The sequence below is a fragment of the Otolemur garnettii genome, unplaced genomic scaffold, assembly GCF_000181295.1.
Source record: "Otolemur garnettii isolate 467f Iridium unplaced genomic scaffold, OtoGar3 scaffold00027, whole genome shotgun sequence".
Classification (NCBI taxonomy): domain Eukaryota; kingdom Metazoa; phylum Chordata; class Mammalia; order Primates; family Galagidae; genus Otolemur; species Otolemur garnettii.
The window spans coordinates 19,123,495-19,148,576 of record NW_003852422.1 but is presented as its reverse complement, the minus strand read 5'-3'; the positions used below and the strand labels follow the sequence as shown (position 1 = coordinate 19,148,576).

The window sequence follows — 25,082 nt, the reverse complement described above, 5'->3', positions numbered from 1 at the left end:
ACAATTACACAGAAGCACCTTTCTGGGTGTACCAGGAAAAACATGGATGTTAACATTCACCCAAAAAGGCTGCTTCCTGAGGCAGGATAGAGGCAGGCACGCACAGCAGGCAAAGGGTGTGAAGAGCACATGTGGGGCCTTGATTCAAAACACAGCTGCGCCATCTAATTTTAGGCCAACTGGCCTTGTCAGTGTCTCTTAACAAGGAAAATTTGCCCACTGAATATTAGAAGCTATTAGAGAAAAAAAAAAAAGCACACAATAATATTCATCACTTATCTACACTATGGCTATTTTATATAGAAAATACGTGATCCAACTCTCATCACAGTAAAAAACTTAAACAGCAGTGGGAAGGGTTAAGGGATTTTGATTCAAACAAATGACCCACGAAGATCCAGAAACACATGGGCCCACACAGACGTTTGTATAACAAATCATGCCAAACGTCTCAGGTGTTCGATAAAGGAAATCAACTACTTGTGAGCACCCTATCTGTGAGTGTACGGGAATGAAACTATGGATTTTCACAACTCTAATCACATTATTACCTGCTAACAGGTACTGAGCTCTCACTGTATGCTGAAGGTAGGGCTGAGGGCTATAGGGTTGGGTAAGTTCATTGAAAGCTCCTAACTCTAGTAGGAAGGGCCTATGAGGAACACTGCCTTACAAATAAGGAAATTCTATTAACAGCCATACATTTAGGCAACTGAGGTGTGCGGACTTCTATCAGTGACAAGGCCTCTCTGATCTTGCCTAACCAGCTCTTTGAGGAAATCAGGAATAACGGTTTCAGCACAATCTCACATACACTCAGGGCCTTAAGTAAATAAAGTGATAATAAACCTTACTGAAGCTTATCAAGAGGGTTGGCTGCCCCCGTCAAGCAGGGCAATGAAGCGTTTGTCCACACGTGTATCTGCGAACTCCTCTTCTTTCCCAGAAGGGAAACACACAGGAAGTTTGTAATGCTCATAAAGTCATCCTTATTCTCAAACTGTAAACAAAATATTAACATCTTCATGCTCTATGAACTCGCCTATGGAAAAGTGACATATCTTTAGATTCCCAAAGCATTCCATGGGTCCAAGAGCATAAATCCCACTCCCTAGCAACACCATCTCTGTCTTAGAAGATGACCTGTGATTTGCAAAGTTCTCAGCCACACAGAATTTCCCACTGGCGTACACTGCCCTTCACCCTTCTGTCGGGTCTAGATTCCCTGCTTGTTTTCAAGGCCAATCCCTGCGCACGTTCCCTGGCACTTTCCTCCATGGAAAGTGGAGGTTCATATTTTCTGGTTCATATTTTCTGTCGCCTCCCTGTATGTATATGCTTCTAATCAAGAATTTATCAGACAAGAGGATAATATTTTATGAAGTGTCAATCTCCATCAATGTGCTTTCCTTCAAATAAAGAATTTTCTTATTTGTCATCATTTATTCTACCTCAAGCACTCAACACAGTCCTCTACACTTAGTGATGGTTCGATAAATTGTCTAAATTAATTGGTAAATGTATAAACAAATGCTATAAAAATAATCAGGTAATGGCTCTCCATCTAAGATGGTAACGTATGACACAAAATTCCTAAGTGAGAAACAACCTTTGCCCATAATGATCTTCATACCTAACAACTATTGACTTATTTATCTCCATCCTCGTTCCACAAAGAATCTGATCTACTTTTTACGAAGTTCTTTTCACACACACAATATTTTTCTCACAATAACATTCTATTTTTAGCTTGTGTTTCAATTTTTAAATAGTCTGTTCTGTTTACAAAAGTAACACATGCTCACTCTAGAACATTAAACACATAAAAAATGTAAAGAAAACAGAAATTGTCCATACAAGAAAAATGTCTCATTTTTCAAATGAATAAATTCACTCTCTAAGACTTAAAAGCACATCACCCGAGAGCACTCATGATGCAGAAGGCTGGGGGGAGAGACCCATTTCTCCTCATGTCTGCTTCTAAGATACATTTCTCCAATCTGGGGTCTATAAACTACAGCTCTTTATGCAAAATTCAACGGCTACCTGACTTTTGAAAATAAAGTTTTATTGGAATACAGTAATGCTCATTGGCTTTCTTGCTGTCTACAGCAACCTTCATGCCACAACAGCAGAACATAATAGTCGCAATACAGAGCCAAAAATATTGACTGTCTGGCCCCTTTCAGAGAAAGTTTGCTGACCCATGCTCTAGTTATACTATTCCAGTTTCAGAGACATCTGTTTCATCTCTATTTCCTTAGTGAGAAAGAGTAATTGTCTTTCAAAAAACTTTTCCTTTACAAATGCCTATACGTGTAAAAAGAAACACAGGGAAATCCATAATAAAGAAATAGATATTAAAAAATGGGCTTTGAAAAAAATTTTAGATTTATAATTTCAAAACATCAACATGCATATTTGAACCGGAGTGCCCTGCCAATAAGCAAAATATTTAGTAAAGGAGGAGAGAACCATGGAAGGTCTCAGGGAAGCTCTAGATATAACCATTAGCTCTCCCTGACACTGCAAAGCCCCTCTCCCAGCTCCCTGGGAGTGGGCCCTCCTGCCTCCTTTGTCTGGCCAAGGACGCTCTACCTGGCTTGCCTAAAGGAACCAACTAACCCGAGCACGCTTTCCATAAGGTTAGCCTTTCTTGATTTCTGCCATAATTTAGTATTAAATGGACTTTTACCCAGTTAATATTTTTATATAAAGGATTAACTTTAAAAAAAAAAACTCAAGGCCTAGTTGTACTAAATTTATTCTCAAATATATTCAATCATAGATAGATAAACAGAAAACAGACAAATACAACTATTAAAATTTAAAACATATCTGTGTTTTCTCCTTCTCCAACTAATTTAAAAAAACACCAACAATTCAGTATTTCACTGTGTCACTTCACAGAGAACTCAATCACTCATTGTTTAATTTTTCTCATCTGTAAACTCAGGACCTCAAACGGATGCTCAGTGCAATGAAGAGTAGTGAATAAAAAGACTACACCGTAATAAAATGTTATAATGCCCCGCCCTCTCTAGAACCTGATGTACACTTTTTTTTTTTTTTTTTTGAGACATTCTCTCACTTTGTTACCCTGGCTAGACTGCCTTGGCATCATAGCTTACAGCAACCTTGGGCTCATGCAATCGATCCTCTTGCCTCAGTCTCCCAAGTAGCCGGGATTACAGGTGTCTGCAACAACACCAGGCTATTTTTTAAAGACAGGGTCTCACTCTTGCCTAGGCTGGTCTCCAACTCCTGACCTCAAGCAATCCACCCACTTTGACCTCCCGGAGTGCTAGGATTGTAGGTGAGAGCTACCACGCCCAGCCCTGATGTACATCTTACATCTGATAATGCATGTGGAGGAACTTTGGGAACTGTAGTCTGTATCACAGTATGTGAGTTCGCTCAGAGAAGAAATAAGACAGAAGATATGGAAAGAGCTCTTCTCTTGGAGTTCAAACTCCTGGACTAAACATAGGCTCTGCCTCCCATGAGTTATACAGCCTCACCCAGGTCAGAGGATTTTCTGAATCTCAGTTCCTCTTCAGTGCCTTGGGGATAACCGTATTTTTTAGAGTTTAACCTATGAAAATAACATTAAAAAGCCCAACATACAATACTCAGTGACTGTCAGTTCTCTAACCCCTGATTTGGGCCAATACTTTATCTGGTAATAAAGGGCACATGCAAAGTGGGTGGGCAAATGCAAAAGCTGCAAAACAACCGTAAGACATTTTTATGACCCTGAAAACCCATTAATTGAGGACAACAGGGAAGACGATGGTTTCCAGTGACAAAACTATGACTCTAAATGAAAAATAAGCATGGTCTCACAGAACTGTTATTCATATTATTTAGTGAATTCCTTTTAAGATACATACATGTTTATCAAATTATTAATTTTAAAACGTTCACATTTATTGAATCAAAAAAAGCTTTGATTTAGTAGATAAAGCAAGTCTCTCTGAGAAAACCTCATTTCCGATGAGCTTTGAGTGGAGTTAGCCAGGCAAAGGTGAGGAGAGAGGTGCTCTGTGACACACGCAGAGGTACCGGATCAGGGAAGGGCCTGGCCAAGTCCAAGGCCTAAAAGACGTCTGATGAAGCCAGACCGTACAAAGCAAGAGGAGAAAGGAACCAAACGAGGTTGTGGAGGCATACCTCAAGGACGTGCTGAAGGAGAATAGAAGTGATTCAAGGCTTTATGAGAAAAACACTGATACTAGAGACAGCATGCTCTGTTTGAATTAGAAAAAAAATCACTTTGATTGCTTAGCAAAATAGATTCAACAGGAAAGGAGTGGAAGTGGGGAAAGTATTTAAGAGGCTGTAATTATAGACTGAGGGAAAAAATGATGGTGACTTGATCTCAACTGGTAAAAGCAGAACTCCACAATTATTAGGTGAGGAGAAGGTAACGGAAAGGAAGGAGCCAAAGCATCCAGAACCTGGTTTAATCAAATATGTGCATGGTAGTGCCGTTGCCTCTATGCAGAAATCCAGGGCGGGCATACACTAAGGGGATGGGAGAAATCAAATATCATAGACAGCTGGCTCTAGAAACTGACACTGGGAGGCACAGATGGTACTGGGGCAATATATATGAGACCTGTCATCGTGGAAACAGAGGAGATGACTTAGGAAGAAAATGTACATGGGAATACAAGTAGACCTGTACTGAGTGCCTGCTATATGTTGGACATGGGCTAGTGCACAGCACAGGGTTCTTACTGAATCCTTCCAACAACAGTGTTTCTATCTCCACCTTACAATGAGGAAACAAGGTCACACTCCTAGTCACAGGATGAGAGCAACTCAGTCTAATTCCAGATAGAGGCACTACGCTGAACTGCCTTTCAACAGAAGAGGAAAAGAAGGTCCTATAAGATCCCAGAGGGACTCAAATATTTATGATTCAGACAGAAAAAGGACTGCCAGCAAAGGAGAGGCAGGAAGAATACCAGCAGAGGAGACTGTGTTGGGAGAATCTAGATGCACAAAATTTCTATTTTTTTTAAAGGAAAAAAACATTGTCTCAAAAGTTGTTGAGAGGGACGGAAGTCATTGGTAATCTTAGCAAGACTAGTTTCAATTGATACACGGGAACAGAAGACAGAATGAAAAGGGTCAAAGAATAAATGAGAATTCTGCTTCCCAAAGTACGACAAACTACAGAGTCCAAGGGCCTCTCTCACTACAAAACAACCAACATTCAGCACTAAAAATATTTCTGCCAGAGTATGAATGTAAGAAATCGGGAAATGTTAATGGTACCAAAAATAAAACAAAACTTTCATTTTCAGTAGTACAAGGTACACACAAGAGGCAGGGATGCTCTGATGGGAAATGTCAATATTAGCACTGTGACAGAAGGCTCACCCTTGGGCCACGGTGAACGAAAGAGCCAACCAAACAAGAGACCCGTGAAAGAGACCATGAAGCACAACCACTCCTCTCTGGGGAAAGAATTCCCACTTCAGATTCCCAGATTTTCATTCATTTAGTACCTCCCAGGTATGAATTCTTAAGCATCACAAATAAGGAAAACAAAGAAAACTTGTTTCAGGAGAAACAAGACTCCTTATAGCCCATGAAACCAGACTCCTTCTATGGAATACAGATACTGACTTTATCATAAAATAGCTACATGTCATATTTTTAAAAAATCAAAGGCAGAATCACAAAAATGAATGAGAAAGTATAATAAATAGCAGGCACAGTTTCAAGAGAACCAAATAAAAGTTTCAGAAATAGAAAAGTTAAGCAACGTAATTTTAAAAATCCATTGATGCATCAGACAACATAATAGATAATGTTGAAGAGAAAATTAGAGAATTAGAAGATGGATCTAAAGAAATTGCCCAGAATGCAGCAGATATAAATGGGCTAGAAAATATGAGAGAAAAGTTAAGAGAAAAGGAGGACAGAAAGGTCATGCTTACATTCAAAGTCTCCAAGAAGAGAATAAAATGAATGAGTAGAATATTTGAACAGATAAAATCTGATAATGTATCTGAATTAAAGGAACAGAGAAAGCCATAGCTGCATGGAAAACAATGCATAGCAAATAAAATTATAAAATACACAGACACATTATGGTAAAATTGCTAAATACCAAAAAAAATCAGGAGAAAACACAGATCTGACAGGAAGGATGATTAGAAGGACATCAGACCTGTATGAGCCACCATGGAGTTCAAAAGACAGCACAACAAAATCAGTAGAGTAATGAGAGGGAAATAATGTCAATCTGGATATTTAAAACATAACAACATGAAGTGGTTGAAAGTAAAAGGTTAAACAAGAGATAAACTACACAAATATTGGCCAAGAAGTGGGATAACGATACCAAGGTCATACAAAATGGACTTAAGGACCGAAGGAAAGGGAGACAGAGTGACCACATGTAAACTGAATAAGTGGTTTACTTCACTGCAAAGATACAGTAATTCTTAACACAAATGCATATAATAATATCATTTTAATATATAAAAAGCCAAAACAGAAACAGAGAGTAATTTATAAATTCATCATCAGAAATAATTATTTCAATCTGCTTTCTCAGAAACAAATATGTCACAAAGATTTAAAAAATTAGCAAAGGTATAGATGATTTTAAGGTACAATTAAGAAGCCTGAACTTCTGGATACACACAGATCCCTCAACTCAATAAGAAGAGAATACAGGTTCTTCTGAAGCATACAATGGAATTTATGAAAACTGATTAATTTAAAAAATTGACAATAAAGCAAGTCTCAATAAGATCAAAGAATTGTCACCACACAGAAGAGTTCTCTGACAATCAATTATAACAGAAGTCAATAATAACAAGATAAATGATACATTCATTAATAAAATTCTAAAGGCACCAATAAATATTGCGAGAGTCAAGAGGAATCATATGGGAAGTTTTTAAATACTATAAATATGAAATGATGAAAATGTTATAATTTAAACCCTGTGGAATACAGAGACAGTAGTTCATGTACTAAGTGGTCAACTCAAGTTAGGAGAAAAAAGTCAGAATAAACCTAAGTAAATAGAAAGCAGGAAATAATACAGATAAAAATTAATGAAGTAGAAAGCAAACACAATAAAAATAATCCACAGAGCCAAAAGTTGACTCTTGGAAAGACTAATATATGGGGAAAACTTCTGGTCAGGTTAATCAAGGACAAATAATGAAGACACAAATAAAAATTCCTATTTTCAATAGTATAATATTCAAAAACTATTGAAGCACCTTAAAATCTTACCCCAGGCGTAATTATACAGGTAAGTCTGACCTAATTTCAAGGAACAGATTGTTTCACCCTTATTATAGAATCTTCCAGAGAAGACAGAATGAGAATGTTCCCCTATTCATTGTACAAATCTATCCTTATATCCTTGTATCCAGAACTAGGCAGGAAAGTAAGAGAAAAAACTAATATTTGCTAAAGAAAATACTTGAAAACTGCGTCCAGGATATTACTTTTAAAAGAGCACTAAAAATACATCATTAACTTTACCCCAAAAATGCAAAGGTAGCTTACCATAGCAAAATATATAAATGCCACTCACAATAGTAACTGATTAAAGGAAATAAAGAAATCACCATAAAAATATATGTAAAAGGCTGGGCACAGTAGCTCATGCCTGTAATCCCAGCACTCTGAGAATCTGAGGCAGGTAGATTGCTTGAGTTCATAAGTTTGAGACCAGCTTGAGCAAGAGCGAGACTCCATCTTTACAAAAAAACTAGCTGAGCTTTTTGGCAGGTTCATGTAGTCCCAGCTACTTAGAAGGCTGAGGCAAGAGGATCACTTGAGCCCAAGAGTTTGAGGTTGCTGCAAAATAGCACTGTAAATGGGAAAAGGACCAACTTTTCAAAAAATGATTCTAGAGAACAAATGGGTATCTAGACATTTATGGAAAAGTGAAATTGGAGCCCTACATCCCACCCCACACAAAATCAATCCCAACTGCATTATAGTTAAATGTGAGAGGCAAAACCATGAAATCCTTTTCAAAAGAAACATACAATAAAATATATAACCATGGGGTAAAGAAGTCTTTTCCAACCACAACACAAAACACAAAAAAGGGAGGAAAAGTAATAACATGACTACAATAAATTTAAGGACTTCCATTCATGAAAGGATACCATCAAAGAGGATGAAAAGTCAAGTCATAATGTAAGGGAAGGTATTTGCAGCATGTATAACCAAGAAAGAATTATTATCCAGAAATGTCTCAGGAAGATTACAAATGACTAAGAGAAATCCAGCAAGCCCATTGAAAGTAGCGCAGGAGGAGATTCCACAGAAAAACAACAATGAATAATAGGAAATAAATACAGGCTTGGCGCCTGTAGCTTAGTGGGTAGGGCACTGGCCACATACACCAGGGCTGGTGAGTTCAAACCCCTCCAGAGACTGCTAAACAAGGACAACTATAATAAAAAAATACCCGGGTGTTGTGGTGGGCTCCTGCAGTCCCAGTGACTGGGGAGGCGGAGGCAAGAGAATGACTTAAGCCCAAAAGTTTGAGGATGCTGTGAGCTGTGATGCTACAGAACTCTACTGAGGGTGACATAGTGAGACTCCTCTCAAAGAAAGAAAAAGAAAAAAGGAAATACATACAAAAATGTTCAGCCTCATCCAGAAAATGCAAAGAACCTGATGAGATACATTTTTTATTTTATATCCACTATTTTGCTACTAAATTAAAAATGGGCCACAAAGGTGAGCAAGGATATGCATCAATAATAAAGTTTAGGCTGCAGGTGGAGTGTACACAGCGGAGTAAACATCTCTAGAAAATAACTGGACGCTATCTGGTCGTGTTGGACTTTGATAACTCTACAAACCAACCATTCTACTCATAGATACGCACCCTACAGAGAAAGTCTTCTCCACGTGCCTCAAGATAGACAGACGTACAAGGAACTATTCCCACTCCGAACAATGGGAGTCAACCCAAAAGATCGTCAACTGGAAGGTGCATGCGTAAATTGTGACATATTCTCCAGCAGTGAAAATGAACTCATGCCACATACAACAGCATTGGGAATAAAAACACTGAGTGAAAAAGCCAGGAGGACAAGACAATATGGTATCATTTTTAGAATCTTCCCAAACAAGCAAAACCAAGCCAACGTACAATATTGTTTATGGATACGTATGCATGTCACAAAACTACTTAAAAAAAACATACACACACATGAGAATGTTTACCTCTAGCAGGGAAGACACAGGGCTAGGGAAGAACGTGGATAGTGAGGACTCACAGAGACAGGCTGAGCACGTGACAGTGAGTACTCCAGCACCATGCTGAGCGGTGGGTTCACGAGTGTTCACTACAGCATTAAGCTTCACAATTTATATCTGCTATGTAGCTTATTCTGTTCGGTGCCAAACATCATGCAATAAAATATGATGGTTTAGAACATTTGGTTGGGATGAAATTTAAAGCCTACAGAAGTACCCTAGGTAGAAAACACCAAAAGGCTTGCAAGGAACCAGGTTAAGAAAGACTATCTGTGGCCAGAGGGAATGTGAACGACGGGGAGACTTTTTGCTTTGTTATTTTTATTTTTGTTTTGTTTTTAATGACGAAATATTTCAAGCGTAAAGAAAATAAATATTCTAACTCATGGCTATCAACCCATTCCCAGCTTTGTCAGCCTTAACATTCTATCATGTTTTTCTTATCAAAAGAAGAAGTATTGTAGATACTGTAGAAGCTCTTTGTGTGTTCTATTTCACTTTAGTTCTAATTAAGTGACTAAGTGTGCCTGGATGCTGATAGCAATTCTCTAAGAGGCAGAAGCAGCATGAGAGTGCTGCCCACTTGTAGCAGTGTTCTGCTCCTCACTCACCAGCAGTGGGCACATGCTTTCCCGAGTTTTTCACTCGGTACAGACAGTTCTATGCCACTCTCCTTTCAGCACCCTCACGATGAAGGGAACAGGGAGCCCGAGAGGCAGAGAACCACGTGTTACCACCTAGCACAGACACCAGGACGCAACCCATGCCCCTCGCCTTACTCCAAAGCTCCAACTAGCTGGCCTCACCAAAAATAGAAAGAAAATACTTTTTCTTCAACTTGAACAGTAAACAGACAAAAAGAACAGTGATAATTAGTCCTAACTAAAATGGACTGATGAGCATACTGGTTTGAGTAAACAGTGGGAAAATGAGACGGGGGGAAGGCAGGTAGAAAGAGAGATGGTCACAGAAAAAGACGGACGTTCACTGGGATTTGTAAAAAGGGAAGCTTCATTTCATTCCTAATCGAGAGTTAACAGATCATTTCCCCCCATGGGCTGCCTCAGACAAAATACAATCAAATAATAATGTTGCGATCCCAGATAGAATATCACATAAATCAAACCACCCTCCTGAAGTTCACCAACAAAGACACTCGGTAATATCTCGTGGCCATGCTATCCTGATACCTGACCACAGGCAGGGGGAGAGTGAATTCAGTAACTACTAAACCACCAGTATTGACTGCTCACAGGAGCATAAGCTATAAAAAGCCTGAATAGTGCCTAATTAGCAAATCCCACTCAAGAAAATCTGCTTCCACCTTTGCAGCCTTGCAAAGCAACATTGCAAAACTCAATCCAACACTTTTCTCAGAAAATTAAAAGCACTTCCATAGCACTTGGTTGCTAAAAAGGCAGTGTACATTACATGGTAGCTGAATGAGATTGCACAGTGACTGTCAGAAGGTATAAAGGATGGAAGATTTTCAAATGTGTAAAGTATGGGAAGTTTCACTCCCCAAAAGATCAAGTGCCTACTAAGAATGCTTCCCAATGGCCTAAAGGTACTGATTACAAATAAGGTCTACGGAATTCTTTAACTTCACATCCACAGTGCTGTACCAGCAACCCCATCTCTCACTGCTCTTGTACAGAAGCCTCACAACTGATGTGGCCCTCCCACACTGCTACCCTTTGGGTTTATATTCCAAGCTGCTGCAGAGGGTTCAGTCTGATTAGCAGTGCACTGCAAAGCTTCCCATGGATATACCTTGTAGGAGCGGACCCTGACCCTACTGCCAGCCTCAGCTGAAATCATGCCCTATTTCCCCCCACCTACCTCCACTCAAGGCATGCTGCTCTGCCTGCATGGAACCTATTGCCTGAGCCAAGTTCACCCATGTAACTCCCCCTCATCCACCATCAGTTTAGCTGTGCTCACCTCAAAGAAGCCTTTCCTGACTACCTGACTCGGTCACAGCCCTACTGCCAACTCTTCTCGTGCCACACACCTCTCAGATGTAGAACCTGGTATTCCTTTGGCTGATTATTCCATTCATGTCTGCCTTCCACATTTATGCAATGCCAGGAACACACCTGTCTTGTCCATCTCTTTAGTTCCAGCGCCCAGCGTATTTCCTGACACAGAGCAGATGCTCAACAAATACCTGCTTAATTTTAAAAGTAAAAGGATAACTTTGTTCTGTGTAAATTTAAAAATAAATATTTTTAAAAATTTAAATGTGGGCTCAGCGCCTGTGGCTCAAGCGGCTAAGGCACCAGCCACATACACCTAAGGTGGTGGGTTTGAATCCAGCCTGGGCCCGCCAAATAACAATAATGGCTGCAACCAAAAAATAGCTGGGCGTTGTGGCAGGCGCCTGTGGTCCCAGCTACTTGGGAGGCTGAGGCAGGAGACTCGCTTGAGCCCAGGAGTTGGAGGTTGCTGTGAGCAGTGAAGCCGTAGCACTCTACCCAGGGGGACAGCTTGAGGCTCTGTCTCAAAAAAATAAAAAATAAATAAAAATTTAAATGTGGAAATATTAAAGATAAGCATGTGTTATCTAGAGGCCTGGAAATAAATGAGTACCATCTACACATCCAACTTTTTAATTCCTACTCAAAAGGAACAAACGGAACCTAACTGCCATTGCCTCCCCGGAGGCTCTGGTACTAGATTTGCAAGCACACTCATACACTACACTTCAAGGTCTAATTTCCATAATCCTGCCAATTCAGCTCCTTCACGTAGACTCATGTAGAGGTGTGCATGCACACAGATTCTAGAACTTCTGTTTCCTTTGGAAATGTGAGGTCTGTACTTAAGTCATATTGGAAAAGTGTCTTTTGAAGAAGTCCACTTGTATATTTCAATATCACTAATTTTAAAAGTACCTGCTCTGAATCATCCTGGAATTTTTATCCAACAGCAATATCAAAAGTCAAAATTGCTTCTTCCTTATAACACCACAGTATCTAAAGCGCTAACTTGTATCTTAGCTCTCAAAAAAATTTTTACTAAATGAATGAGTGAATGAATAAATGAGCAAACGAGTGAATAAAAGTTAATTATCCTAATAATGTCATCATTACTCCAATGAAATATATTCAAATTGAAAAAAAAATAACAGGGGCAGCGGCGCCCATAGCTCAGTGGGTAGGACACCAGCCACATACACCAAGGCTGGCAGATTCAAACCCAGTCCAGGCCAGCTACAAAAAAAAAACAATGACAACTCCAACAAAAAGATAACTGGGCATTGTGGCGCACACCTGTAGTCCCAGTTACTTGGGAGGCTGAGGCAAGAGAATCGCTTAAGCCCAAGAGTTTGAGGTTGCTGTGAGCTGTGACACCACAGCACTCTACCTATGGTGACATACTGAGAATCTGTCTCAAACAAACAAAAAAAAAAGACATGAATTCATCCCCTTTCACTTTTCTGAAGCTTACAAGCCTTAAACAATTAATATTATCTCTCATCCAACTCTACCAAAATTACTAAGCATCAAAGTATAAATTCTCTCACAAGTAGGACACTACACATATACACCCCATATAAAAGAAAAATAATTTCACACTGGCCAAACAGATAAACTGAAGAATAAAAAGAAGTTAATAAATTCAGGGGGAAATTAGGTGTGAGAAGAAAATGAATCTTGTAGTTAAAAGTAACTAGATAAAGAGTGAGGGTGCCCATAAGAGAACAGAAAAGTACTCAATGGTTTGGGACATTAGTCAGTGGACAGTGATGTTCAAGAGGACACAATGCAATAATTCAAATTAGTGTTAAAATGTATATTGTCCAGTCTTTTCTCAAACTTCCAGTCTGGGCTAGGAATGGGATTGTATTCAATCTGTAAATATTATTACCATCTGATGAACAAAATTTTTCCTCTTTGAGTTGAAACTTGAAAGATTACAAAACATTTCCAATATGAATCTCTTATTTTTTGAAAAGTAAACAAAAAGGTTGGGGGATTTATAGGTTCTTAACTGAAAATTTTAAAAATCTAGAATATTTTGTCATAAAAAATCTTTGTTTAAACTCTGTAGCAAACATTCATTAATAAATTCTTCTCAAGCGAGTTATCAATCATCACTTGAGTCTTTCTTTGGCTTTATTATGGAACCTGAAGCACATGTCACATTAAAATACTTGGACGTCCCACACAGAATTTCCCCCAATTCATCAATTCTTGGGGAAAGAAATGGGATATATATGCACATATATACACATATAAATATTTTCCTATTTATGATATAATTATGATAGATTTTATATCTGGCCACTCTATGATGTTTTCACAAATATTAATCTTGACTAAGATGAGTAAGTTTTTAAAATGCATTTCCAAATTTATTACTTGGAATAAATAATGCAATAACAACTATCACATTTCCCTGCTAGATTCTGAAACAAAAATAAAAAAATGTGGCCTTGGTAACGTTGATGGCAGTGATAAGAATAAAAATTGTAGTGATGAATTTCTGTAATCCTAAAATATTTTTCCTTTTAAAAAAAAATGAAAATGCATCCTGAACTATATTGGTGAGTTTCAAATTATTTTTTCAGTTTAAGATGTCAGACTTTAAGGTTCCATCTTGCTGTCAACCTGAAACTACTACATAGTGGTACACATTACAAAAAAAAAAAAAAAATCCAGATTTCCAGAATTTGTTTAAAAAAATAATTTCCTTGTCCAAATTTGGCTACCATTTTGGCTCAAGAAAGTTTCCATTGCTAGATAACATAATAAGAAGAGTTTGGAACTGGGAAAACCCAAAATTTCCATCCCAATATCTCTATTAAAAATATATACTTTTGGATGGAACTAGATTATAATCTATAACAAACCCTCCCCCCTGGAAATCCAAAATCAGAAAAGAGAAAAAAAGCATCCAAGACAGAGATTTCTGCCTGGAAGTCATCCTAAGTGCCTAGATCAGAGCTGACCCCACCGCAGAGACAAGGCACGTCACTTTTTAAGTGTTCTTTTTAATCCGCCCTTAGTCATTTCTTTCCTTTGTCCCTGGCTCACAGCCACCTTAACATACTCAATCTCAATATCCACATGTCAATATCCCCCCCTTCAAGAATCAGAGCCAACGTGTCCATGAACACTTCGTTATTAATCTTCCTTAACAAGAAATGTTATTATTTTCCAAGCTCCCCCAACGTTGTGTCTCCTAAACACTGGATGTCAATTATACTTAGACGTTTCTACCTTTTCCTGTTAGAATATATGCCCTGTAAGGCCAGCGCCTTTCTCACACAGAGCTCTCCATGTCCCATCATTGCTAACACAAGGGTGGGAACAGAGCATGTACTAAAAAATATATTAGATGACCCATGAATCACAATTATGATAGGTAGATTAACAGCTACTACCTACTATGGCTAGCTTGCCACACACAAAAGCATCCATCTTCCATCTCAACATACGAAAACCCAAGGGGTTAAACTGAAGCTATACTAAAAAGTTTCTAAATAGCAATGTAAATAAATATACCTTGCTAACCATTCATTATCAATTTTTACTCAACTTAAGTGAATATAAAAGCAATTACTCACAAGATACGTCAATTTGCATGTTTATCACGCCTTACTCTGCAGCATTTTACTTAATATGAAAACTGCATGATCCGGGCTGTAAATTCAATAACCTCCATAGATACTAGGTCTTTTCATAATTTTTTAACAGTCTTCTCATGACCTAGTACTTAAGTCTTGACGTGGGAAATGTGAGATTAAAAACCTTCCATTTGGGTGCCTTGCAATTCAGCTAAGTACCCCAAAAGGGAATGTTTAAATTAATGGAAGATTAAAGCAAGGAAGGACATTCTAAGAGGTATTCTGTAATGGGCTTTGTCACCACCTTCTTCTGTTTTATTGAGAAAATAGACTTTTCCCAAGGGGCTGAAAGTTTAGACGCCAACCATCAGTCCAGTTTAACTATTTGAAGTTAAAAATGTCAGAGGGGGAAAAAAAAAGTTTGTAATGGAAATGCTGACATGCCAAGAAGCACAGAGGCACGGGCAGGTGCCGCTGTAACCCAGGGTCATAATTCAATCAAGCTGGATTTTGACGTCATCTGTTACAGAAAAAAGTCAAATGGTTTATGAACAGCACCAGAACCCCTGAGATTAAATTACAGCCCTGATATTTAATCATGGGTCTTACTTTGTTATTTTTAATAACACAATACATTTTAACAGTTATTCGTCAACTGCCTTGGCCAAATTAGAACACGTGATGACAAGTGAGCTGGATTACGATGTCCACCTCTCACAGTCTCAATTTTTATTATTTTTTTTTTCAGAAATGGGAGATTATGCAAGTTTTCCTCTTCTTAAGAAATATACAGTTGGTACTAACGGATCGAGTCCAAACCTTAATTAAAAGCAGCATGGGGTCTTTGACCAGAGGGTCAGGACATGTGTATTTGTGTCTTATTATAGCCAATAACCAACTGCATGATTTGGGCAAAAGACATTTCACCCTCCAAAACCTTGGCTCCTTACCTAAAAAATAATGGAGCATCCCTACAACCTCGTCTAACTCTGCATTTCTACAAATCATTTACTTGAAAAACAGTATTGTGCCATTTCTTTGGGTTTCTCCGAGGATGGGAATGCAAAATTTTCACAGCCAAAACTTGCTAAATTTCGCAATTCAACCAAAATTACGTGAGACTTTACAAGCTCCATGAGAATTTATAAGCTCAAGTTTTTAGAGGCAATATCAGCATCAGCAAGTGAAACAGGTTCTTTAAAAAGTAATGTACAAATACTGCTGCACATGTGAAGGGTTGTTTGCAAAACAAATCAATACAGGCACATCCAACAATGGATTGCAGTTAATAAACTACATATAGTAATTACCACCAATGGCAGTCTGGAAAGTCATTCATTAAATGTTAATTGTCACACAAAAGTACAAAAGCATCCGTTTGAACAATCGTGTGGCTGTACCTTTAAATAAAATACGTTCCTGTCGCCCTGAAATTTATCCACATAAACTGATTTTAAACACACCTGGGTATTTGATATGCTGATTAACTGGGCCTTTATTTATTTCTGAAATGAAAGTAAACAAGACAACCTTTTCAATAATTGTGCTATTCCTGTGAGTCTAATATAAATAAATAAGTCATACTTACATATGACTTACAACAAAGCGTTAACCAAATCTTTCTCAAAAATTAAATTGCTACTTCTCCCTTATCTCTCTCTCATTAGCCCTGAGAGTGGAAAGGTTCAAAAGCATCCACAGAAACCCACATGCATACCTCACTGCCAGTGGAAATGGGCTTACAGATCTAGACAATACATAGCTCCAATGGAAGCCAATAAACCTGGTGGTCAATTTTGAAAATTCTACCCGGAGTAATAAGAAACCAGTAACAAAAATAACCTTTAAAAAAAAAAAAAACCCCACCTATAATGTACTTTACTTTCTCTAATACTTAGCGCTATCTAGTTACCTTGGAAGAACACCTGGTCATTAAAAGTAGCTCATAAAATATAAAAAACAAAAAAAGGGATTTTTTCCATTCCTACCTAGCTTCGTTTTTGGCACTACGTCTGTATAAGATCTGAGTTATTCAACATACATATAGATTCTAAAGGTTTGGCCAAGAACATTTTGGTTCAAGACTTGTAAACTGAAGAACATTTCAAAACACACCATGTTCCTTATTAGGCAACTTAAGATCTGTTATCTTGGCTTATGGGAACAGATCTAAATAGCATCATAATACTAAACGTTGAAAATCACAGGCCTGGGGCCACCAGGACTCAACTCTGTGCCTTGGACGAGGTTGCAAACTTTCAGTATAAAATGTAGTTTACCATTAGGAGTAAATGTTTGATCTTTAAAGCTTACAAAATTACTTTGTTTATCATAACAGATGAAAGCAAAAAGGAATAATTTTAAGCTCAAAACAAAACTGTTTATATGACAGTCTTTACTGCTCCATGATTCTAAGCATTTAAGACAGATTCGAGCAATTAACAGCATAAACTTTCATTACATAGTTCTATTATATATGTTTATGTGACTTAGCTGTTCATCTGTTATTTAAGTGATTTCCTCATTACAATAGTAGGGTAAGGATAATTTGCTGATGCTGTCAAAAATGTTAAGCATTTCAGTCTCAACAGTTCTTGGATCCCCACGCTTGTTTAATGCATTTTATTTACTTAAGTCAGTGTCAAATAGAGTACGGCTTCTGCCTTCTGAATTTACAAAATGTAACATTTTAAGCACATGTCTGGTAATAGACATATCAAAACTTCAGAACTGCTTATTTTAGTGACGAAGATAGAATTTAGGCTTATTGTTCTTGAATATTAAGTTTCAAAGATCTAACAATGAATTGTAAAACTTTTTTATAGCTAAAGAGAAGAGACTGATTTCTTTCTTTTGTGTTTTTTTTTTTTTTTTTTTTTTTTTTAGGTATTACCAGATCAGGCTTGGCTACCTCACCTTCTGGTCTAAACAGCTACATTAAAACAATTGATAACAAACCATTTGCACTGGCCTGCAGATTATCAATTTCCAATGGCACTAAAGCGTAACTTTTAAGATAGCTACTACATCTTCTTTGTGAAAACCATCATAGGAGAAAAGACACTGCGTTACATTGAAATCCGTCATGAGTTAAGAGGACAGATGTGGACGCTAAGGCAGGAAAAAGAGTAGGTATGGTTTATATCATTACATTAAATACATTTTTAAAAATGCTATCTACCCTAAAGATCATGGATAGTATTTCATGTCAAACCTTAATATTATATTGTGTGCTTACATACTCTTAAAAAAATGACCTATGTCTGAGGTGGGTGTGTGTGGGGGGGGGTGTGTGTGTGTGTATCTGTATAAAGGACTCAAGACTCTGACCTAACTTTAAAACCTAATTTCATTACTGACACATTTCATTACAGCCTTCAGAGCGCGTTGCTCAACATGGCTCAGTTTCCTCATCTATAAACTGACCACAGTGATCCACGCATCTCATTGGGTTCTCGTGAGACTATAAGGTATACAGTCCACTCCCTAGTTCATTAGGCAACACTATGCCAGGCATTTCACCCAACAGCTTGCAAAATAGCCACAGGGAAGACAAGGCAAAAAGAGAATGATCAATAATCCAAAATTCAGCTCCAAACCTAAAAAAGTCCTCCGAAGCCACATGCACAAGTAGAAGCATTTATAGGCACAAATATCAGCACACAAATCCTGACACCCTCTTATGCAATACGGATGACAGAAAGATACACAGGGAGACCAATGTTGTTTCCAGTAAAGGATTTGCAGGGCCACAGAGAATTAGCAAATCAAAACTTATTTTTCAGAATAACAAATAAAGGCACAGTTTGGAAGCTCTTAACTTAAGCCTCAGTTTTCCTTAGCTGTGTAATGAAGGCACTACTGGCCAATACATTTTTAAGGGGTTTCTATCCCCCAAATTCTATGATTCTAACATAATGGTTTGAATGCCACTGTACCTTTTTTAACCTATTAATTTATTCTGTCCTTTACAAAAAAAATACTACCATTATGAATTACACTACAATTGTAAGAGGCTGTTTGAAAAGGCAAGCAGGCACACGTGCACATACGTTACACACACACACACACACACACACACACACAAGATAGTAAGTAGATCCCCTGAACAAAAAGACAGCTGTTTTTCATGCCATCATCAGGAACTCACATTGATTCAGGACCATTTGAATTCTGTGTCATACAAAACTACCCATTGGATTGATATTTTTCCCTCAATGGCTTTACTAAATCGGTGTGTAGTTTTGGTGCCATTTGAATACAAGTTAGGTAACTTATGTGGATGTCAAGAAACGTTTTCCCTCTTCCAAAAATGACCCATGACAGAAATGTGGCGTGTTTTACTGCTGCTCTTAATAGTTCAAACACACATTCATTTGGAAATCTTTAACAACTGCTGACCACCTCAGTAAGACTAAACAGTTACAGGAAAAAGAGCTCAACTTTTCAACCAAGGAAGACGATGCAGTGACCCTCACAGATTAGCTGTAAATACAAATAACAGATGTGACCAAGGCTGATCTAACAAGTTCTTTAAAATATATATTTAGTAGCTCAACTTTAAAACTACTTTTTCAAAAGACATCAAAGCTAGTATGTTTATCCTCTGCTCACAAAAAGATTCAAAGGTAACCAAGTAACTGTACTTTTCTCATGTCAGAAATTAAGTCCTTGCTCATCAGCAAGTTACAGACTCTTTAGATAACCTTTTTTTCCTTTTGTGAACTTTGTCATCTTATTTTTCATGAAAATAATTTCTGTAGCATCCAGGCACGTGGATGCTTTTAGTTTGTTTTAAGATCAATGATATAACGGATATTAAATCCCTTTGTTTCAGTTACCAGACAGGTTATAACTATTTCTTAAAAATAATTCCAGAGCCCACCAATTTTCCCAGCTAAGGTCATCGCAGCTCTGAACCATCATGGCTGAATTGTTTTAGTGCTTTCTGCTGAACACCTGCAAACATCAAACAAAAACTGCTGGTCCTTTCCTGGGTTGACAAAAGCCTTTCAAGTGAAAAATGCTCCCTGGGAATGTCAGGCTTAGCTCAGGTTACATTCCATTCTCCCTCGCAGCCTCCCCATTTCTTAAGGTGGTAGGAAAAACCATGTTTGTGAAATGAAAGATTAAAGGGAATATGGCCACACTTTATTTTCGTTCCCACATTGCAAATCACGATGGAGCATCCTGTATTACTGGAATCAAAAACTATTGGCAACTTTAAGCATGAAATATTACCATGCTTCACTCTGAAAAAAATACACCTGATTTCTCCTATAGTTGATTATAGTTTAGATCTCCCCCCCCCCCAGGTCCAACTTTCCAAGTGACCCATAAAAATGACATCGGAATCTTCTCAGGACAATGGATATTAAATTTAAGTCAATTTAATAAATTATTTCTCTCTCCAAAGTTTCCTAGTTCATCTTTCCAGTTAATGGGTAAAGGGCAGTTTTCATGATTTTTTTTTTTTGTTATGCTTTAAAAGAGATCAACCTCTTTTATTAAGTGGAAATATAACCCACTTTCTTCCCTAGTAGCCCTGTGTTCAAATATGTCTTACTAGAAAGAGGAAAACTAACACTCCAATCTTTACCCTAGTAGATGGGCACCCTCATAGTGCCCATCATACTGCATAAAATTAATACCCTGCTTTTGCAGTCATGCAATCATGCAGCCAGAAGAAAAGGGGCCACTACACTTTTTGCCCTTGCAAATGAACAGTTGGTCCTGAAAACTACACCTCTGGTACAATGTAACTTGAAAGTTCAACACCTTAAAAATAATTACTGCATATTCCTAACAAAGACTGTAACATAGCTTAGGAGGTGTGAAATCTCTCTCTTTAGGTTGATGTATGTAGGAATAGACGCATAACTGCCTTAAGAATTGTGTTTTGATATATAATCACCTACCAAAATGCATTAAATACATATTAAATTTATCTAGCCTGTACCCTCTAGAAACACTTAAAACATCACAGCCAGGATAGAAAATGGATCAGACACATAGTTGTAATAAAATTTCATACTTCTTCATCACCTTACTTTATTAATCCATAGCTACACTATTATACTTAAGTTATTCCAAATGCATCCATTTTACAACAGTGCCAACTAGTATTTTGCCCTGACTTTGAAAGTAGTCTACTTCTGTGCCTGTATGACATAATCTCCTTTTAGATTTAAACTGAATACACATTTCTTAAGTAAAGTTATTTTAAAAATCACTCTGAAGTAAAGTTACTGTTTTGATAGTTTACTATGAAAAATTAATATGCCTACAAAGGACGCTTGTTCTCATCTTTACTTCGAACGTGCATAGTAATGTTTTCTATCATTAAAGTTACACAGAGAACATAAAGAAATTCAGAAGATAAAATACAAATAGGACAAAAAGAATTCTAAGTCCCTAAGTGGAAAATATAACAGGACAGTAAAAGTCAAACATATTGTCAATAGTACTTTTACTTAAAGTGTGCCAAACAGTAAAGTAAAATAAAGCCATAAGAGGCATCTCACATCTTGTAAGTTATAGAGATCAATCAAAATTCCCTAAACTTATGAGGGGGAGGCAAGAAAAAGAAAAGTGCTTTATTTGGAAATGAGCAACTTTTAAAAGCCATTGGTCTTATAAAAACATACCAATCACTCCAATTACATAGGTAGACAGATTCCTTTCATGGCTATAGCACCAAAAGAATATTAAAAGATGTGAAATTATAGTCAGAGTTGACAGAGAATTCCACTGGCATCTCACACCAAAAAGATGTCAACATCGACCAGTCTGACTTTAGAGCAGTACTCTGCCTAATGTACTGTTATGTACCCCTGCCAGAACTCCTAAAATGCTGCAGCTGTTTAACAAGCATAAATGGGTTTAAGCCTTGGACATAAAGGAAAGCAGACAACAATGTCTAACTCTTTCTTACTTGAAATTCATTGGACGAAAAAAAAATTTAAATGGATATAATATTTTCAGTCTCCACTTTTAATAAGAGACATCCACATAGTCCTATACTAAAACTCCCCCTGAGATGCCAGATAATCATTGTGCACACAGATTCTTTTGTGAATAGCGCTAACGTCTTTTTTAAGCATCACCCAAAGACCTTTCATTTATAAAATGTAAAACTCCTTCCAAATTTGCAACTTTAAATTTAGCAAAAATTCATGGCACAAGTAAATGATTACATATAAGAAACAGGTAAAGCATCAAAAAGGCTATCTAAAATATAAATGAATTCATATTTAGTTCCACCGATTAGCAAGAGGCTATTTACAGCTATGGTTTACAACGTAGCAGTCATCTGCAAAATTAAGTGCTCGTTTCTTTAAAAGGGTTAATTGTACACAGTACCTAATAATTGATATTTTTTACAAGGCAGTTTCTCTTTTTATGAATGTTAGATTTTTCCCTCTATTTTCAAATAGGAAACATTAATTTATTCTCCATGTTAACACTGGCCTTATCTTCATGGGTTTGATTACAACTGTATTAGAAAATTGCTTTTAAATTAAGTGATGGAATTTTGAAGACAGTATCCTTAACAACAACAAAAAAAGACCTAATTTTAATTGCAGAAGATAACATTTTGTGTAAGTTCTACCACTGCTGGATAATGAAAAGCCATATGATTGCAGGCTAAAATTCAATGACTTTTTCAGAACAATTTAACAGAGCCAAAAATATACAATGAGTAAACAAACAGCTAAGGACATTTAACTTCTCACCAAGAAAAGAATTTACATACTTGAGCCAGTAAAATGTCCACTCGCCAAAGAAGTTGGTCCATTTTTCCCACTGCTCACAGGAGGTGAAAACATCTAAAAGAAACAAAGAAATACTCCAGTTGAAAAGATCTATGCCTTCAGAGTTCATCAAATATCTTTCATACTCTTACCAAGTAACTTAGAGTTTAAAGCTATGCGTTTATTTAGTAAAACACACCACCATCCAACTTAAAATTAAAACAGGCACAACATTACAACCCCCCCATTACCACTCTGGGTTTTTTGGCCCCCCTGAGGTTCATTAGACTGCCAAGCAGTACTGCAATTCGAACAAATACAGTCCCCATATTGTTATCAAGATTCAGGTTGGAGGGCAGCAACCTCTCTAGAACACTAGCTTCACAAAGGAGAAGAAAAAAGTTGTTTGTTTTATAGTGAAAACCTTGGCCATAAACGTGGCAATGTCCATTTCCATCCCGTATAGGATTTGCCTGTCATATGTGAACCCAAATAAAAATAAAAGTGCCACCTGCACTAAATTCTCATTTCGTCTCTAACATGAGAGCAATTTGAAGCAAGACTCTCTCTCTCTCTCTCTCTCTCACTCTCACTCTCTTTCACTCCCTCTCTCTCCAGCATTTATTTCGACCCTAATTGGTTTCCCTCTTCTTCGACGTATCTAGTGGATAATGCACACCTTCCCTGAGTCAGAGCCTGCAAAAAGCAAAGGAACGAATGGAGAAAGTGCAGCAAGCAGAAAGGGGGCTGCAAAGCTGCCTAGGGCTACGTTTCCTGGCAAAACTTCCGAAAGCCATTTCTCCAAAAGGTTTAGAAGAGCAGCAGCAGCAGCAGCAGCAGCAGCAGCATGAAAAAGCCCCACTTAGAAGGCGGTTTGGATTTTATTTGTGTGTTTTGTGGATTCTTTATATTTTGCTTTACAAATGCATCTTACACCAAACTCATCTGGCATTAAAAATGAATTCATTTCTCTGACACGGTTGGGACTTGGTTTGGGCAAGGGACGCAAAGGGATGGAGAAGAACCAAGTACAGCCGTAAAACTCCACAAGTGTGTAAGTTCCGCTTTGTGCTGATCTCACGACTATGAAATCTACCAAAGCAGGCAAACGGTTCTAAAAAATGTATGCTCAGCATATATCTGCTAGTTTTCAGAATCCCAGGAAAGGATGTTGCTAGGAGGGCTACAGGTCCTACCGATCCAAAGCATCATCAGCGTAAAACTTCAAAGAGACAACTGGGTCCCTATTTTCTCTTTTCAGAAAATTAGAAAACGAAGAACAGTGCAGAAAGTCTTCGTACTCTCAGTGTTCAGACATGGCCAAGTTTTAGGGGTGATTTGTAGTTTTAGGGGTGTCTGTTTTTCCTTTTCACTGGGTTTAGATTCCATTATCTTAGGGAATCGGTGGGTAGAGAATTCAAGGCAAGTAATTAAACTCAGAAGAAGAAAAAAAAAAAGCCTGGGTCTTCCATCGCACCCAAAAATTATAGTTAAAAAACTTGTCAAAAAGACAATCATATTTACCAAGGATTCAGCCAATTAAAAATTATTCCTGTCCTTTAGATTACTACTGAGTTCTAGCTGAAGTGTCTGGTTTTTTGTTCTGTTTTGTTTTTTTCACAGCTGTTGTTAGTTTCACCGCTCTTTCTTACCGCACTGAAATCCAGTAAATCACTCAGCTCTTTGTCCGTCCCTAAGGCAGCCATTCGCTGTTGGTGATGCATTTTAGCAAAATCACACAAACCTAGAAACATGGAAATAACCGCAATCAGAAAATCCAGTCCCAATCCTTGGAGAAAACACAATCGGATTTTTGGAGACTGGGGGGTTGGGGGTGGGGATGTGGGGGCGGGTGGGATTAAGGTGGAAAGGAGGAAGGGATGGGAGAGTTGCTGTTGGGTTGGGTTTGGTTTGGATTTTTTTTTTTTAAGATGGAATAGGCAGCAATAGCAAAAAAAAAAAAAAAAAAAAAAGCGATATTGTATTTCCAAAGAGACGATCAAACTGGTAACATCCACTATAAAACCAAATCCGGGAAAGAAAAAAAAAAAGCCGCTCTTCAGCGCATCATTTTATGCAACAGGAGGTAGGGCGAGAAATGAATGGATCACAGAGAAAAGAGAAACTACTCGGAACGATCCGGTCTCAACTTTCCCCCCACCCTCCACCCCACCCCCCACACACTCGCTCTCAGACACTCGCACACACACCACTCCCCTCCGCTTTTCAAAGTAGCTATAAAGAAATTAAAGATGAGCGTCTCTGGAGTGAAAGCACGTCCAGAGGGGGGAGGGGTGCCGGGTCGGCGGCGGGGGGCGCGCAGTGGAGGGCCGGGTCCTGCGACGGTCCAGCACCCTAATTTGTGAAAGAAAGGGTTATAAAAATTAAAGTCAGGCCCCTGGCAAAGTCCTCCGTCCCTCGGAGCGGGCATCGCCGGGGAGGGGCGGGGGGCCGGAGCGGCGAGGGGGAGGGAGGCGACGCGGGAGGGG

The 25,082-nt window shown here is 38.1% G+C and overlaps 1 protein-coding gene across 5 annotated transcripts in view; it reads right to left on the bottom strand.

Moving 5' to 3' along the window:
* The window catches only part of TCF4 (transcription factor 4), a 349,564-nt gene that overhangs the window by 323,033 nt on the left and 1,449 nt on the right, over positions 1–25,082 (bottom strand). For 4 of the 5 annotated variants that reach the window (XM_012804308.2, XM_023512351.1, XM_023512352.1 and 1 more), the window contains exons 2-3: positions 24,246–24,337; positions 22,596–22,668 (exon numbers count right to left, since the gene is read on the bottom strand). In XM_012804308.2, coding sequence (XP_012659762.1) covers positions 22,596–22,668; positions 24,246–24,317 — 145 coding nt within the window. In that variant the 5' untranslated portion in view covers positions 24,318–24,337. Of the gene's footprint in view, positions 1–22,595; positions 22,669–24,245; positions 24,338–25,082 lie in introns of those variants that run through there. The other variant, XM_012804299.1, reaches the window with a different exon arrangement.